Source organism: Misgurnus anguillicaudatus, chromosome 15 (genome assembly GCF_027580225.2).
Source record: "Misgurnus anguillicaudatus chromosome 15, ASM2758022v2, whole genome shotgun sequence".
Lineage (NCBI taxonomy): Eukaryota > Metazoa > Chordata > Actinopteri > Cypriniformes > Cobitidae > Misgurnus > Misgurnus anguillicaudatus.
In genome coordinates, this window is record NC_073351.2 from 25,069,847 (window position 1) to 25,088,767 (window position 18,921).

General features: G+C 37.9%; 1 protein-coding gene across 4 annotated transcripts; it reads left to right on the forward strand.

Annotated features, from left to right (window-relative positions):
• The first annotated feature begins 125 nt into the window (after nt 1-125).
• On the forward strand, nt 126-18,203 carry ampd3b (adenosine monophosphate deaminase 3b). Of its 4 annotated transcripts, none has more exons than XM_073853649.1 (16): nt 126-278; nt 1,047-1,123; nt 8,657-8,879; nt 8,963-9,139; nt 10,619-10,782; nt 11,590-11,812; nt 11,919-12,048; nt 12,144-12,338; nt 12,421-12,552; nt 12,665-12,828; nt 13,079-13,205; nt 14,020-14,179; nt 14,417-14,541; nt 17,007-17,180; nt 17,287-17,397; nt 17,483-18,203. In XM_073853649.1, exons 2-16 carry the CDS (start codon nt 1,066-1,068, stop codon nt 17,657-17,659), a joined length of 2,340 nt encoding a protein of 779 aa, XP_073709750.1. In that variant the 5' UTR covers nt 126-278; nt 1,047-1,065; the 3' UTR covers nt 17,660-18,203. The 4 variants fall into 4 exon arrangements, with proteins under 4 accessions (XP_073709750.1, XP_073709751.1, XP_073709754.1 ...); XM_073853650.1 differs by lacking the exon at nt 126-278 and adding an exon at nt 873-893; XM_073853653.1 differs by lacking the exons at nt 126-278; nt 1,047-1,123 and adding an exon at nt 3,416-3,562.
• Nucleotides 18,204-18,921: the final 718 nt, after the last annotated feature.

Consider the following 18,921-nt stretch of genomic DNA (forward strand, 5'->3'; position numbering starts at 1 on the left):
TCTGGAAATATTGACCAAAAACAGTGACTCACTCAGCTTGGCTCATTTTATGCATTAAAATGCTTTCCACAATTACAGTGTGAGGACTTTCACCTTTCCCAGCACATAAAGGGTTAAGTGCTGTGACAGTTTTATCTTGTAAATGCAAGTTGTCAGAGCCTTGAGTCAGATCTTCGCACCCAGACACCAGCGAAACCACTAAGCACAGCGGTGTTTTTTGGGGACAGACACGCAAAGAGAGAAACAGAAGTGAAGACTGCAGGAAGAAGGTCTAAAGGGTAAGCAGGGGTTTAGGCTAACTCTTTAAAACTGAGTTTATTAATGCATTGGCTGTTGGGTAGTTAGAACTGAAAGCTGTAACCTGTCCTCTCGTGCAAACTTGTGCAGGTTTGAACCTGCTGCAGAGATGTTGGCTCATTCCATACTTCATACATGCCGTGTAGATTAGAGTACATTATTGTTTTGCTCTTCTTTGTATACATGCCAGCTGCTTTGTTTACAGTTTATGCTTCTTAATAAAAGCATGTTAAATAGATTACAGATCTATAAAGTGTGGCATTAGGTGTGGTGACATTCTTAACCACTGAGCCATTTTCATTTTGAAAGTAGAGTTTGTGTACTTTGTGGCAAGATGAGAAATAACAACCGTCAAGCTCTTTAATGTTAACGGCTTCATTCTGTTCATTGCCAACAGTATAACACAATGAATATTTAGTGTGTGCTACAAAACGAGTTTCGTATATTTAAAAAGTACACCAGGAAACACTGTATACACTCTGTTTGCCGGCGGACTGTACTGTAGTGCCTTGCCAGATCAATTTTAGTACTCAAATTTCCTTTTCCTGTTTGCAAAATCAGCGAGATTGGCTGTAAGCTTTCATCAGTACTAAGAGGTAAAACACTTTTACAAGTCTCATAAAAGATTAACAAATACATTTGTAAGTGGAATTTTTATACATCCATGAAGTAATCTGTCGTTAGGAGAATTTTACTCTTTACATGAAAGCGTTTTAAGGACTTTGTCTATCTCTCTTCCTGCTTTTCAGGAATCATATTACATCTAAGATGAGGAGAAGAGAAACCCCTCTGTTTAAGCAACAATCAACACCCAATTTTGGGAAGGGTAAGTTTGACACAGTGTGCCACACTATTATACTTAATGTTGGTTTGCTTAGACTCAACCATGTCAGTTTGTCACTTCTCTTTTTCGTATGATAGCACAGACAGGCAAATAAAACGTATAGTTTCACGAGAGGAAACGGCAAAGATAAATGATCAGATCTGTGGCATGTTGTCTAGTATTAGTCTCACTTTTTAAGTAGGTTAAAAGCATAGCAAGACATGTTCGGGTACACTTTCTTTTCAACTGTGTCATAAAGTGGTCAGTGATCAAGAGCTGGATGTTTCTAAAAATAACCTCTTTGCAAAGAAACAGCAGTTTAAATCTCCACCAGGAGATGTTAACCGCATAAAACAATGTTACTTGAGGGGTCAGTTTTAGTCTTTTAAAAACACAAGTTTTATACCACAAGAAAGATGTTGACATTAAAGCAGCATTTCACCTGTAGAAACATTAATCTTTATTAAAAGTGTATCATATTTGTAGTCGAAATGTAACATAAATTTCAAATTTGGTGCCTATTCGACAGAGAAAAGGAGTGTTTGTAGTCTCACCCCCTCTACAAAGATATAGGACTTCCTTCTTTCAATGATGCAAAATGATGATTTTTACATCATTAAAGCAACACCATGTAATTTTTCAACCTTCATAATAAATTTTCAAGACCCTTATGATAGTACATCGACTTTAAATAGGTTGAATGACATGTCTACCATAACCTGACGGGGTCTGTATCGGTTTTACTCGTACTTTAAAACTTAGGCTTTCTGGTAGTAAACCAGAACACAAAAAAAACTACAAAATTCGACTGCTTTACGGCATACGTCACTTCCTCCACACAATTTTTTTTACGCGAATTTTGCTGGAGGCTACTAAAGGAGTGTAGAGAGCAATTTCTATTATGTGACTCTGTGGCACCGTGTTAGTGTCACGGACATTTGACACGGTCAACCCGAGTTCGATTCCCCTTTAAGGCAATTTTTTTATAAACTCAATCTTGATTCATACATAAATGCGATCTTCTTTATAAATGACGGTGATTATCTTGCATATAGTTCCCTGTATTCAGATGCTGCATTCACGTGTTCACGTTTTTACCTTTCTTTTACTGTCTGTATTTACATTACAATCCAGGATGCTATAGCAGTCAAACTTGCTCAAACTCACACAGTGTAAAACCAAACCCTATTCATTCACCAATCCCTATTCATTCACCAATCAGATCCGAGCGTTTCTCTCTTCTCTCTTCCTCATTTGCTGCGTTCCGCTGTCATTCACGTGACGTATTACAAAGCGGCAGACCTAAACACATTGGTTTACCTGGATTTGGAGCGACAATTTTCACACAAAAGAGAGCGCCATTGCGGAAAATCATGGTGGCGAGGGAGAGAGAGACGATGCAACAATATGTGTTTCGAAAAAGGCAAGGAAATACTTCTGGTCGTTTCTCAATTGGAAGGCTTCAGCCTCCGGAGGTCAAATATGCAGGCTGCATATGTCATCAAGCCTGGTTTATTAAGGTAAACTGAGCATTACATTCGCAAGTCATAAGCATACTGCAACAATTTACGATTAACTAAGTATAATAGTCAACTTTGTAATTGTTAATATTCTGAAATAAGACAGTCTTGATGACGTATGCAGCTTAGAAATACGACATCCGGAGGCTGCAACCTTCAGATTGAGAAATGGCTTCTGCCACGAGTTCCTCATCAGAAATCAGAAATATGACTGCGTTTCTCCCTGATGCCTCAAAATGTTGATTGTTTAGCGTTTTAAAGGTTTAGTTTTTAGTTTAGTTTTAAGGTTGGCCAGTTCTTTTCCTTTGCGACAGTGCTGCGGCGCTTGTGGCCTCTAGGGGCGCTAGGCGTGAAAAATACATGTCTAGCGCCCCCTAGTGGCCAAAAAGTTCAGTGGTGTGCCTTTAAAAACAAGGAAGTGCAACACTGAAATCCATGTTTCTCCTGTCTGAGGGGAAACAGAGGGAATGATGCACGACCATTCAAAAACATGATTGGGTTCCTAACTATACACAGATTAATGCAAATTGGTGAAGTGTCCCTTTAATTTGTCTACATTCTACCAATGACACCCAGACTCTTATTTGTTTTATTTATTAATAAAATATTAAATAAAAGCAGCAATATACCTACCTGCTGCTATGTGACACAAGAGGTCTGGATTTTTAGGTAGAAATAAAAGTATTGTTTGAGATATGAATACAGAGTGAGTTAATCCTACAAAAGAAACGAAGGCAAAGGGGTGGAGGTGTTTTGTTTGGTACTGTAGGAAGGGCTGGTTTAGTGCGAGGCGGAGTTCAGTTTCTCCCGATTGTTTTCCTGGAATCTGGGTAGAGGTTAGAAGAAAAAAGGTTTTAACAGGTACATATTCTTTCGTCTGTAAACTCATCAAGACACTGCGCCTGACGTCCTCAAAGCACAGGTAAATAAATGCATCTCTCTTTTTGAAAAACAGAGAGAGAACATTTGGGCGTCTCCGTACTTGCTTTAGCAAACACTTGCCGTTTGTTAGCAAAGGCTGTTGTTACCATCTATGCTAAGATGTTGTCACCCCAGCAATGAGGCAGCAATGCGTACGGTTAACAACTGAACAAAATGCTTTGGTAGGACAGTGTGGGTCATTTATTTTAAGCCTGCCAAAGCTTTGGGTTCATGCAAAATAAGGTAATTGTAGCTTCAGCCATGGTGATGTAGCAGGTGTCATGGTAATGGGATATGGGTCAATGACATAACAAGCTTGTTTTTGTGTCCGAGGGCATTGTGTATGATAAAAATAACTTGATACATTTATGACGGGTCACTTTATTCTTTAAAACCTATTAAGTTTAAATATATTTTTAGTATTCAGTATTTTTAATGATAAATACTAATTTTGTTTTACTGTCTGTACATTAGAAGATTAAGTAAACAATAAAAAATTATCTTATATGATTCAAAATAAGATATTTTGGCATTGTTTTATGGTCGAAACCTTTCCTATAAACAAATTTCACAAATACAAGTAGTTGTTAGGATGTTAGGATAATTAAAAAACTTTTTGGATGTTCTCAAATGTCAGGGTAGTACAATCGTATTCACGGGCCTTTTATTAAGAAGTAAACAAGTATAAAAGTAAACACAAAATCACATAATCCAGGTTTCTCTTAAGTACTGTAAAAATAGCTACGTTAATGTAACGGGCTTGCTGGTACACTTGCTGTGTCAGGTGGTACAACCAATATGGTTATTCTATTTAACAAAAAAGAATGCTATTTAATCAAACACATTTGAATTGTATTTTATAGGTATATTTATGAATTTGATATGACAGGCAAAAGCTTAAACCTTCCAGGTCTTTTAAATGTAAATTCATCGCAGAGGTCAGGTGGTGCAACCAGAAGGTGCAACTGCTATGAATGCCCCCAAGACAGGGTTTTTTTCAAACTTTTTTCTGCTACGGCACAGTTTTGATAAGTAAAGAAATCATACAGCACACCACTTTCACAATAAGCATTAACAGATCTGCACAAACCTGCTTGCAAAGCTTAAAATGACTTGTTAAACTCCAATATACTGTATTAAACATAGTATTCACATTTAATGTAAAACTTGATCTTGTTTTGATGAACACAAATTATATCCTGGCTGGAATTGATGACAGTGACACACGCATATCTGTGACCAACTCAGCAACTTGGTAGCTAGTTTCGAGGGCTTTTTCAAACACTGTGGCAGTGTTATTTTTCCACGGCACACCAAACAAGTGGTCACAGCACAGTGGCTGGGAAACACTGCACTAAGAAATGAATAATAATAATAATTTATTTGCCTGTGATTTCTGGCATTTGTCTGGATTTCTCAAAACCTGTTGGCGAGTCAAAATCAGGGCTAAAACCGTGCAGTCTGAACTCAGCATAAGTGTTATCGTACATTTTTGTGTTATTATTATGGTAAAGTTGTTTTACACTTTCAAACTATTTTCAGGATTGTAATTTTAAATGCTACTATCAAGTAAAAAAACAATCAGCATGACACAGGAAGCAGATAAAAAGGTATCTGGCAAATAAACAATGATTGGTTGTACCACCTGACATTTTTTTGAATGGGGATGTCAAAAATATTCCAGAGACTCGATAATATTACTTACTACCAGTGTTGGGTGTAACTAGTTACTTAGTAATTAGTTACTGTAATTTAATTACTTTTCCCTTGAAAAAGTAAAGTAAGGGATTACTCTTATTTTTCTTGTAATCTAATTACAGTTACTTCTGATGTAACTAAATGGACTGTAAAACAATGATGTATACTATAATACAATAGTGGATTTAACATGGTTTAAGTTTACAATTCTCACTATTAATTAACATGGTTGATTATTAGCATTAATATTACTGAGATGCTGGCTGTTTATTAATACTTAATAGCACATATTAATGCCTGATTCTGCAAAACTTTATTCTACTTCCTTCACCCTACCCATTTCTACCAATACTTAAAATTAACAACTTATTTAGTATTAATAAGCAGTAGTTGGAGTATATTGAGGAAAAAGTAGTTAATAGTTAGTTAATAGAGAGAATTGGACCCTAAAGTGGGAACAGAATAATTGATGTACTTTTATATATTATTTCTTCAAGCATTTCGAGCCTATTCTTGTATCATGTACTAAATAGGATTTAGAAAGTAATAAGTAATTAAATACTTTTTGGAGAGAGTAATTTGTAAAGTAATCTAATTACATGATTGAAGATGTAATTAGTAACTAGTAATTAATAATTTTTTTTGAGTAACTTACCCAACACTGCTTACTACATATCCACATAGTACAGTAGTGGCCAAAACTGATCATGTCCAACTTTGAACAATTGAATCTCGCTCTTTATTTATATATTTTTAGTAGAGACATGTTGCATTGGTGTGTTTGGAGTATAAACTGAAGCTTATAGCTTAAGAAGAATTTAAAGAGGCTTGGCAAGGAATGAAACACAACACACATAGCCGAAGACAATGAAAATATTACCATAAAATAGGATCAACAAATAATAATAATACCAGATACAAATCTGGTGAGCTTTTTGGCGGTTTTATATTCATTTTTATTTATTCGAATAAACCCCGATTTCCCTAATACGCATGGTGTGATTTGCCTCTTTGCCAAATTATTTTGGCCAATACATACCTTAAAAATGTTTCCGTTAGTACCAAGGTTTGGGGACCTGATGATGCATTAACAGCACACAACACCACCCCCCACCCCTCTCCACCCACGGTTATGACTTTTGGCCACTACTGTGTATTCTGTTAGGGTTACCTGAGGGCGTGTTTAAAACCAGGTAGAAATATTAATTGTACGAAAAGCAGTTGTACATGAAATAATGTTAGTTTACTTAAGTTGCCGTACACAAACTCTCTGCTGTAGCACAAACTATGGCAAAAACAACTTGTTACACATACTTGTAACATGAATAAAGTGCATAATAGCGAATACCCTAGTGCAAGTACTGTATGCCTGCTGCAGATATAAACATAACCAATGGAAAAAGTATCACACAGCGGTAGGCATAATGAACTGTACGTGCTTAGTCACAAAGTATGCAGGAGGCAATGTTCAGCTACGCTAGTGGAACATGAGAGCGCTAATGCCAAGACGCTGTCATCCCCTTACAAAAACACAGGGGCAGGAAACCAGGCCACCTTGTCCGGAAAGCTAGCAAGCTCCAGAAGGGTCTCCGTTCAATTCTTAATCCCCCAGCTGTTGTGACGTTCAGTCAGGGCTCTCTGTTATGTGCTGACGTGATCCTGTCAGAACCTTTAAATAGGGCGGGAGTATACAACTCAAGACTTAAAAACACTAAAGCCGCCTCACAGACAAACTAGACGTACTAGCGATCAGAGCACAGAAAATAAATAGTGCAATCACAGAGATCCAGAAAAACAGAACAATGGCAAAAGTAGCTACTGAAGGTAAGAGAGAGCAAATATATATTCTGATATTTTGTACAGTGGGGATTCTCATTTGGATGAAGGGTCAGGATCGGATATTGGAAGGGTCAAACCGATGTGCGGCGTAACAGTGGCAAGCATTTTTCTCAATAAAAGTGTTTAACAGTATAGCGTTTAATAGACAATAGCCAAAGTCATAATTCCTCGATGACAGACAAGCACGAATTAACACAGGCAGAGCAGGTTATTTTAACTAGGTCTTTTAATCAAATAACTACAGTACTAATTTGTATTCTGATTTAACTAATATATTCCAAAATGTTCTCTAAAAGAATAAACACAAAGTCTAGATTCTTCTGTAATGCATTGAGGCGTTGGTGAAGTTAAGTTCACTACCACGTTTAGGTCACAGTTGTTCTAGAAACACGGTGAACTTCTGACATCTAGGTTTCCTAAAGGGGCTGGTCTGGGAGCAGCCTTGATTCATACATGACTGACTTGTCAACCTATGCCAAAGTGTTGCAGACTGTTGACAGTGCAGCGGTATATCCGATTACATGTCAACAGGCGTGGAGGCCGGTCATACTTGCATTTGACTTTGTACACATGCCTGCTTCGAAAAATTGTTTATAGGGACGAGCCTGACCTACCCGTGCTAAATAAGCACTTTGCCTAAGCAACAATCTGATGTGATATGGCATAAGGGTAGCTGTGACCTGAAACAATAAAATGTATCTTCATAAGATGTGGTTTTGAAAACACAGGACGTATCTGTGAAAATGTGGGTGGATGGTAATGGTTTGTTGAATATCTGGTGCAGTTAGCTGTCACCACAATTCATGCATTTAACAAACACTTTGCTGGTGATGTATACAATAGAGGATGTGAAATCAGTCATGCAGCACAGACGAAAAAAAAACAGTTAGGCATTGGTTTTGCAGGTCTAAATATATCTTGTGGGTCTTTTTGATCGGAAAAAAATCAGGATTGCTTAATATATTTACAGTAAAGTCTTACTTGAGGCCGATTGGTCGGCGTAATCACTTTTACACAGCCAATGGAAACGCTGCTAGCATACACAACAACTGTTTTGATACTTTGGGAATTGACCTCAGCTGGTCTGTAAATCACACTTAGCACAGATATACCTGATTCAGATCCAGGCACAAGACTCAGAGCGAAACCTGACCTATGTGGAAAGCTACTTGAGGACCTGGTTACAATCGTTATTTGTACAGTGAAGTTGCAACACTTGCATGACTTACCTCAGCTGTTAGTCTTTGGACTGTTTATTTATGGTTTTACATTTATGATGTTGTTTGATTGCAATGGGAGTCAAAATGCAGTTATATTTGACCAGGATATAGAGGTTTTTATGGAACAGATACACACCTGTTCTTGTGAATTAAGATGATGATGATGTAATGCGGTATGGCCCAGAATAATAGCAGCAGCTTTGATTCCTTGCATACTTTGCATTTAAGTTTGTTCATAACAAAGTGTTCCTAAAGGAATTCTGATTGTGAAGTATTACTAAATGTTCCTAGTAAAAGCATCACTCCCTTTTAATCTTTACTGTGAATTCTTTATGAAGAAATGCCGCGTCAATTCACCAAGATCTCGCTCCATGATGTGGACGAGAAGGTACGGCTTATGGCCGAGAAGGTGTATGCTTCAGCTCTGAAGGAAGAAGACAGTAAGAACACCATGTCTATGTTTACCGTTCCCGAAGACTGTCCCATTGGCTTACACCAGGCCAAGGAACGGGAACTACTCAAAGAGATGGCAGAGGAGGAGTCCGAAGAATCTGTCAAGAGGTGAATGCAAATGTGATGCGGGTTGTAAAATTGGTGAACAAGTCGCATCAGGGTGATATTCAATATATAATGCTTTTTTTTAGGAAAAAGAGTTTCAAGCTGTTGCGCACACACTCGATGTCCTTACAGCTTCCCAATGCTTCCGAATGGGCAATGTCTATTATTTCACCTCTGATGAGCCCTTCCACAGAAGAAGGCCCTACACCTTTTAATATCCCAGAATTCCAGAGGGTCACCATCAGCGGAGACTACTGTGCAGGGATAAGGGAACAAAGATGATAGGAATGGTTACAAAACAGGGGTGCAAACCTAAAACATTCTGTTATTATTTACACCTATATGACTTTTCCTGGTGAACAAGGAGTGTTTTTAAACAATAAAAGCATATGTGGTGACAGAGGCTCTGACCTTAACAGAACGTAATTTTCTTATTTAATTTCATAGAAAAACGTAGTCATGCAAGCTTAGAGCAGCTTATGGGTGAGAACCTGATGACGAAACTCATTTTTTTAATTATGAAGAGATTATAATATTATAAAGATTAAAAGAGGTTGAGTTTGACTCACCCCAAATGTACATATTCCTCCATTACAGTTAAGAAGTCACACCTATTATAGTCCTGCATAGTCAGACCTAACAATCAACGGATTTGGCTATGGCACATGCGATTTGCATAAAGTGAGGTTGCATAGAGGTGAGGCTTCAGAACAAAGTACTTTGAATATGGCATTAGATAAACAGTAACGGTTTTGTGAGCTGGTATCCATTATACAATGATCAGTATATTGGAATAATCATTAATGAAACACGAATATACACACATAAAGATACTACAATTTGTGCTAAATTGCACTAAAAGTGGTTTACTGGTGCATAATCATAGAGGAACCACTTTAGGTGCACCTATTTAGCACCTATGCATAACCATATATGGTGCTATAGTCGTGCTATAGCACCACTAAAAGGGATAGTTCAGGGATGTTGTTTTAAACCTATATAAATGTATTTTTTCTGATGAACACAAAAGAAGATATTTTGAGAAATGATGGTAAACACACAGCAGATAGTGACCATTGACTTCCATAGTAGGAATAAAAAATATGATGGAATTTAATGGGGACCGTCAACTGTGTGCTAACCATCATTTATCAAAATATTTTCTTCATTTATCACAATACTTCCAAAATATTTTTTTCCTACTATGGAAGTAAATGGTTACAATCAGCTTTGTGTTTACTATCATTTCTCAAAATATCTTCTTTTGTATTCATCAAAAAAAAAATTTCATACAGGTTTAGAACAACATGATGATGAGTAAATGATGACAGAATTTTCATTTTAAAGTGAACTATTCCTTTAAGGTTCTGCATAAGTGCTATATAAAAATGGTTCCCCTATGATTATGAGTCAGTGAACCATTTTTAGTGGTATTTAACACCATTTTTTTGTTAATTTTTTTTAAAGCATACAATGTAGAGAGCTTTTACGTGTCCACATCTTCTGTACCACCATGTGTATGCTGACCAATACACTAAAGTGAGACATACTAAGCCCTTTGACTTTTTAGGGACCGTTTCAATAGGAAATGCATCAACAAAGGAAAGTCATTTATGGCCATCAAACAATATATGATAAATACAAGCACTTGCACCAACACTGCATTACAATTATAAAGAAGGTGCTCACGCATCTTTATTCTTTTAACTAGTTTTAACTTCATTTATAAACGATTTATGGCAGATAACAGTGGAGGACTACGAGCAAGCAGCGAAAACTCTGCTGACAGCACTCTTCATCAGAGAGAAATATTCCCGACTCGCATACCATCAATTTCCCAGAATCACAGCCAGGTTTCTGAGGAGTGCCAATAATGAGAAATGGAGTGAAGAAGATGAAGTACTGCCAGATATCTCATGATTGGCGCCTTTTAAATGCTAATAATGTTAATCGCTATGAGTCATTACTTGCATAATCCCTACAGATCTTAGGTGGTGTCCCCACATGAAGTTTGTCTTATTTATGATGTATTTTTAGATCTACTTGAACTTTAAACACTATGACCTGGTTTCACAGACAAGGCTTAGATTTAAAGGGAGAGACATGTTTTTGAAAACATGCTCATTTTCCAGTCCCCTAGAGTTAAACATTTGATTCTGGTGTAATAATAATCAAGGACTTCGCTGCCGTAACATGGCTGCAGGAGGTCCTATGATAATACTCAGCAGCCGAAAATAGTCCCCTTAGTATCTTTCAATAGCAGGGGACTATTTTCGGGCACTACGCAATATCATATATATATCCATCTGTCTTAGTACACGATGTAACTACAGAAGAGTCGAGTTTTGAATGGGAAAGGTATCGAAACTCTTTGGTTATTTTTAGGCGCGACGCTAATGGTCTAATCAGATTCAATGGATTGTGCTAAGCTTTGCTAAAAGTGCTAGCGCCAGACCCGAAGATCAGCTGAATGGATTCCAAAATGGTAAGAATCAAATGTTTAACTCTAGGGGAGCTGGAAAATGAGCATATATTTTTAAAAAAGTCGAGTGTCCGTTTAAGCCAGGAATAGGGCTATGTGTGTTTATTTTGGGAAGGGAGGAATGGGAAAGTGATACTGTAAAGTCTGAATGTTTCTATTCATATCAGGACATGAAAATATTTGTATTAATCAGCTCTGAGAAGAAAATCATCTGCTTTAAATCCATGAAAACAGATATTTTCCCATGTCCAAGTGAGGGCGAGGATCCCTACAGTATGGAAGACATCCCACAGAATCTGAACTACATCCTAAAGATGAAAGACGGGATCATAAATGTCTACGATACTGAAGAGGCTTTAAAACAAAATCAGCCACGGAGTTTGCCATATCCCGACCTGGAAACCTTTGCTATCGACATGAGCCACGTCCTTGCCATGATTGCAGATGGGCCAACGTAAGTCCATTAGATTTGTTTATTGTAATAATATATGGATGCTGTAATGTTTTGAGTGAAAACCACAAATTTAGCCTAATATTTAAGAACTTTGTACTTTATATAGGAAGACCTATTGTCACAGAAGGCTTAATTTCCTGATGTCCAAGTTCTACCTTCACGAAATGCTGAATGAGATGGCAGAGTTGAAGGAACTGAAAAGTGTTCCTCACAGAGACTTCTACAACGTCAGAAAGGTATTTCTGACAGTCTCGAGTTTCAGTTCATTTTTGTTCTTTTCATAAGACCACCATCATTTTTACTGAATCATACTGTATTTGTGAACATTCAGGTTGATACCCACATTCACGCAGCTGCCTGCATGAACCAGAAACATCTTCTGAAGTTCATCCAGGATTCTTATAAAAATGAAGCCAACCGGATAGTGCTGGAGAAGAATGGAAAGAAGATGACCCTCAAAGAGGTGTTTGAAAGTCTGAAAATGGATCCTTATGATCTCACAGTGGACTCACTGGATGTACACGCTGTACGTATCTGGCGACCTCAGAAAAATACGATATATAGTGTAAACCACACAACTATTAAAATGGCACTTTTGTTTTTTTCAGGGCAGACAAACGTTTCATCGCTTCGATAAGTTTAATTCCAAATACAACCCAGTGGGTGCAAATGAGCTCCGAGACATCTATCTCAAAAGTGATAACTACATAGGTGGGGAATATTTTGCACGGCTTATCAAGGTAAGAACTGTTATATACCCTAAAAAAACGATGTAACTTTATGAGTTTTTTCTTAGTGAGGATCTAAAAAATAACCATAACGGCATATTCAGATCCTTATTATTCTTTACAGGAAGTTGCTCATGATATGGAGGAAAGCAAATACCAGCATGCAGAACCCCGTCTGTCCATTTATGGGCGATCTCCTGAAGAGTGGGGAAGCTTGTCTAAATGGTTTATAAAGCACAAGTTGCACTCCCCTAACATGAGATATATGATACAAGTGCCCAGGATCTAGTAAGTCTTTCTCACAACATTTATGAATTCCATTTTAAAATTTGATACTATTTTCAGAAATCAAATTGTGCTGTAATTTAAAAGGCATTCTCAGTTCAGTTCTTAATGTTACCTAGCCCTTCAACATACACAATACGAACGTACTAGAGATTTGGTTGTACTGTGTTTTACTTGCTCCCTGACTCGTATCCGATAATGCAAAGTGCCGCAATATACTTAAATTCTGACTTCTGTGCACTTTGCTTTTTAGTGACATTTTCCGTGCAAAGAAGCTTGTCCCTAACTTTGCCAAGATGCTGGAGAACGTCTTCCTTCCACTATTTCAGGCCACCGTTAATCCTCAAGACCACAAAGAAATACACGTCTTCCTGAAGCATGTAAGGACAAAATCAGAGTTTTGTAGTATTAGACTTGAAAGACCAGTCGGAGCAGATTAAGATCTTTTAGTCATCAACAATGAAATAAATTTTTACAAGGTGTAATATAATTCGCAGGTGTGCCTAGAATGTATTATGTAGTTTCAGCTCAAAATACCCGACAGATCATTTGTTGTAGCATGTCCAAAATTCCCAGATTTGGGTGGGAGCAAAAATAAAAGAGCTATTGCCCTCACTGCTTTACCAACAGACAGTGAAGGCTTTCCATTAAACATAAATCTGATATATGTAAATACAGTGTGAGACAAATGAGTGCAAATAAACTGATCTGGTAAAATGAACCGGTCAGTCAGTGGTTGTGGGCGGGGCTTTGTTTGTGTGACGTCACATTAACAAGAGAATCAAAGCAGCATGCCTAATGAGACTTTTCATTGTAGGGTTGTTGTGTTCACACACTGCCTGCCCACATTTGTGTCCAAACTAAATTTTTTGCATAATATGTGCCATTTATGAACATGCAACTCCCTTACGAATAATTGGATGGCGGTCAGAAGGCTATGATTTAATGTGAAATGACAGGTAAAGAGATTTTAGAGAAGTTAGATCACATCACAAAGAAATTGCGACACATAAAACATTCATGTGGTCGATTATCATTGATGAAGTATTGCGCAGAATCTACAGAGTGTTAGAAAGTAAACATGTTGTTATGTAAATATAAAGCTGATATAACAGCAGCCTAAAAACAAAACGGGAATAAACTGTCATGAAAAGTGTGTATATGTTTGAATGAGGTTTTTAATGTTTTTTGCAGGTGACCGGGTTTGACAGTGTGGATGATGAGTCCAAACACAGTGATCACATATTCACCTATAAGAGCCCAAGACCAGAAGAGTGGACCTCAGAGGAAAACCCACCATATACCTATTATCTGTTCCACATGTATGCCAACATCATGGTCCTCAACAACTTACGCAAGTACGTCAAAAAAAAATCCCTAACTTGAACTTTAAGCCCAGCTGTGTAGATTTTAATAATTTTGTAAACGCTTATATTTGTCTTCTTATATAAAATGTTAAATGTTCTCTTATTTGTAAGTCGTTTCAAATAAAAGCATTTGCTAAATGAATAAATGTAAATACACCCGCAATACGAGGACTTTTCTTCAGTTGCAGTGTCAAAAAACGATATGAATAGTTCCCTGATATTTTGCAAGGAACGTGGTCTTAATACTTTCCAGTTTAGGCCTCATTGTGGTGAGGCAGGATCCATCACTCACCTGGTGTCTGCCTTCCTCACTGCTGACAACATCTCTCACGGACTCAACCTGAAGAAGGTCAGTCTTTAAGGGACACTCCACTTTTTTTTAAAATACACTCATTTTCCAGCTCCGCTAAAGTTAAACATTTGATTTTTACCGTTTTGGAATCCATTCAGCTGATCTCTGGGTCTGGTGCTGGCACTTTTGGCATGGCTTAGCGTGGTCCGTTGAATCTGATTGGACCATTGGCATTGCGCTGAAGAGTGACCAAGGAGTTTCGTTATTTTTCCTGGTTGGAACTTGACTCTTCTGTGGTTGCGTCGTGTACTAGGACCGACAGAAAATTAAAAGTTGTGATTTTCTGGGCAGAATGGCTGGGAACTATGCTCTCGTTCTGTCGTGGTAATCGGGGACTTTTCTGCTGTAACATGGCTGCAGGAAGTGCAATGATGTTGCGCAGCAGCCGAAAATAGTCAGCTTAGTAACTTTCAATGGCAGGGGCTATTTTCGGGCAGTGCGTGGTATCGCTTCGCCTGCTGCAGCCATGTTGCAGCAGCGAAGTCCTTGGTTGTTGCGTCAGAATGAGAGTATTGTCCTAGCCATATCTGCCTAGAAAACCACCATTTTCTGTCGGTCGTGGTATACTGTGTAACTACAGAAGAGTCAAGTTTTAAATATGAAAAAAATCGAGGCTCTTTGGATGTTGTTTGGCGCAATGCTGGTGGTCTGATCGGATTCGGTGGATTGTGCTGGGCTATGCTGGAGGTGGTAGCCCCGGACCCGGAGATCGGCTGAATGGATTCCAAAACGGTAAAAATCAAATGTTTAAAGGCGCAAAAGAGGATGTTTCCGCCGACTGAGAATCCAAAGACCGTTACTGAGTTTTTTAAATAAGCACATGCATAAGAACAGCCTCCCTCCTTCACAGCTCATTTCTAGGGAACGCCTTCCAAAACTCATGCACGAGTATTTGAACACGAGTGTTTGTTTACCACTGCTGTATCGCGTCAGTGGATTCATTATGTTAAGTGATATGATAATAAAGTCGTAAAGTTAGATCAGTCGACGTTTCTCCCATTTCAACTAGCATGTAGCGGACTGGTCACTGCCTTACAACTACAGTACAAGAACAACGTCGATTTACCTGAATAACAATCAGAAACTAAACCGAAACTAAAGACGGAGTTTCTCATGTAAAGTTACTGGAGCGTTCACGTCTCTCACAAGGAACATAATGGTAGTGATTGACAAGACAGAGGGCCAATCGTTGACGCGATGATTGTGTCAACGATTGGCTGATGTTTTTAAGGCCCTACCTTATGCACAGATGACATGTATTAAAGGCGGAGTCCACGATGTTTGAAAGCCAATGTTGATATTTGAAATCACCCAAACAAACACGCCCCTACCCCAATAGAATCTGGACCTTCTGTTGATAGACCCACCCCACACATACGCAACCCGGCATTTGATTTGATTTGATTGGCTATAAGTGTGTTTTGGTAGTCGGCCCGTCTCCTTTTCCAACGCGTTTTTCAAACATCGTGGACTCCGCCTTTAATATTATTACTTTCAGTGCACCTAATAAATAGTCTTTTATCATTTATTAAAGACAGTTTCAAGTAATATTGCAAAAATTTATTAAACAAACATACTCTTCCATCTTTAATTGTGTTATTAATCCATTTTGCACAACAACTGCATTATCCTATAAAATTAATGTAATTTTAAATCCATAAATATATAAACAACGAAAATGACATAAGCTATAGCCACGTGATTGATTTTAATGGTTAATAATGATTTTTAAAAATATGTTTATATAAAATTATTAGAGGAACGGATTTTTGCATTAAATTTTACCTCATATGAGCATGTGTGATTCTGCGCCCCTGTGAACTCTGGCGAACTTTGATGTTGTACCAAGAAGATTAATCTAGAAATCTCTACTAATTTAACGTCGAGACAGTCACATTTTAAACCATACATTTTCAACACCGAGGAGGTTAACTGCACATTACCGTACTGGGGTTTGGAAATGTTGTGAGCGTTTTTAATTGCTCAGATAGCAAAATGCACTGGTCAATGGTTTCACTGTGATCAACTCCCCCTAGTGGTGAAGATCAGATTTTTGAAACAGTTATGACGTAATGAAGCCTCGTTTGCTAAAATAATTTGACTTGGCCAGTTTGAAACACACTCCAAACCACCGATTCGAAACAAAAGATTCATAAATGTCGAGGCTTCATGAAGCAGTGCTTCGAAATCGCCCATCACTAGACCCAACTTCCAAGATCCAATCAGTTCTTCTTGATAGACGAAATCAAGCCAATCCTACCTTTTTTTCTCATTTCAGAAGTCGTTTCACTCAGATATTCGTCACGATGGGGAAAACAAGACAATTGCTAATTCCGTTTCATGCCGACTTTAAAGTCGCGCATTTCAATTTTCAATATTGATTTTGTAAAATATCTTCTGTCATGTGGGGTTTGTTAGCAAGCTATATAAATATTTAATTGGTTGAATTTTTCTACAATTAGAGTCCTGTGCTGCAGTACCTGTATTACTTGGCGCAGGTGCCTATCGCCATGTCACCTCTCAGCAACAACAGCCTGTTTCTGGAGTATTCCAAGAATCCTCTGAGGGAGTTCCTGCACAAGGGCCTGTGCGTGTCCCTTTCCACCGACGACCCAATGCAGTTTCACTACACGAAGGTCAGGGACATGGCATCAAACAAAACCTGTAATAAAAGTTAATGATTAATCACTTTAAGTAAAGCAGTCACAAGATGTGGTTTTATATTCGTTTGTGTACCTGTAGGAGGCCCTGATGGAGGAATATGCCATAGCGGCACAGCTATGGAAGCTGAGTACATGCGATGTTTGTGAGATTGCCAGAAATAGCGTCCTCCAGAGCGGTCTGTCTCATCAGGTATTTAGGCCACTTAAAATTCACTTTCCCCTCTTTTCACTTGGCAAGGATTCAACCTTAACCCACATGTCGATTTCCATTCCAGGAAAAGAAGCACTTCCTGGGAGAAAATTATCTGGAGGATGGACCAGAGGGAAACGACATCCGCAGGACAAATGTGGCACAGATCCGTATGGCATATCGGCACGAGACCTTGTGCAATGAGCTCAGCTTCCTGGTGGAAGCTGTGAAGTCTGAAGCCATTGCTGCAAAAGCTCCATAAACACAGCATTGGTCCATACAGGCGAACCAGACATGTAATGATGGTGGAGGCTGTATGCTGCTACAGGAGGTGTAGCAAACAGCACGCACCACAGAAGCACAGCGTACTCTGCACATTCCCTGCACGGTAATAAGCCATGGAGCTACGCGTCTATGTGCCTTATAAATGATAGATATAACAATACTCGCAGTGCCTTACAGGTGATGGATATTTTCACTTCACATCATGAATCCATTTTTTAAAAATGGAATGATTTGAGGAAATGTTACTGTATTTTGCATATACATTTGCTATGTTTTATAAGTACTTGGGTGTGTGATGTTAACAATGGATTGTTTTGTTCTGATCAATGTTTTACATAAAATGGTGACAGAAACAGGACCTAATTTCATCACATAATAAATTAGCAAACTTTTGTACACAGAGTTGGCTATGGGTGTGGTATGATGTATTGGTGCTTGGATACAGAGTAGCTATTTGATAAAAGCTGTATTAAATATACAAGAACTGCACTCGGATTTAAATAAAAAATAAAAACATGAAACGATGTCATTTTTAAAGAAAGACCTTTTGCTTGATCACTATGTGATTATAAATGAATTGTCAATTGTTCACATATAGAAATTTTGCACAACACTGCAGCCTGGTGGAAATACACTGCAAAAAATTCCCTTCTTAGTATTTTTGCTTTGTTTTTAGTACAAATATCAAAAAAATCTTCAATCAAGATGCATTGTCTTGATGAACAAAATGACTTAGAAAATAAATAAATGTTTTTAGACAAAAAATATCAAATTTAAGTTAATTTGTGCTTAAAACAAGCAAATAAATCCACCAATGGGGTAAGCAATTTTTTCTAGAATTTTTCAGAAAAAAGTTTTTTTTTACCCCATAGGCAGATTTTTTGCTTGTTTTATGCACAAATTCACTGCGCCGGACACCTAAGTTTACTTCAATATTTTCCATGTAAATTGTATGCCTATCACAACAAACAATATATTTTTGGAAAGGTCTAAGCCTCTAGAATAAATATTTCAACAGTGTTTTATAAAATAAATTCTGTAGGAAGAGTAATTGATACAATTATGAAGAGAGTGTGCCTCAAAACATTTATATCCTGCGAAATGTCACTGTCCCGCCAGCGGGACGCCATAGGTTTACTTCAGTGTTTTGCATGTGAATTCTTATCCAATCATGACAAACAATATATTGTTTGAAAGCTCTCATGCTGCGTTCAACTTCACACCAGCCGCGGTAGAGGC

Excerpts from the sequence above, each read along its gene's own strand:
- ampd3b (XM_073853649.1), top strand. The coding sequence starts at position 1,066 with ATGAGGAGAAGAGAAACCCCTCTGTTTAAGCAACAATCAACACCCAAT. Across the intron at positions 11,813-11,918 it reads ATGATTGCAGATGGGCCAAC|GAAGACCTATTGTCACAGAA; the intron begins GTAAGTCCATTA and ends TACTTTATATAG. Across the intron at positions 17,398-17,482 it reads AGAGCGGTCTGTCTCATCAG|GAAAAGAAGCACTTCCTGGG; the intron begins GTATTTAGGCCA and ends TTTCCATTCCAG.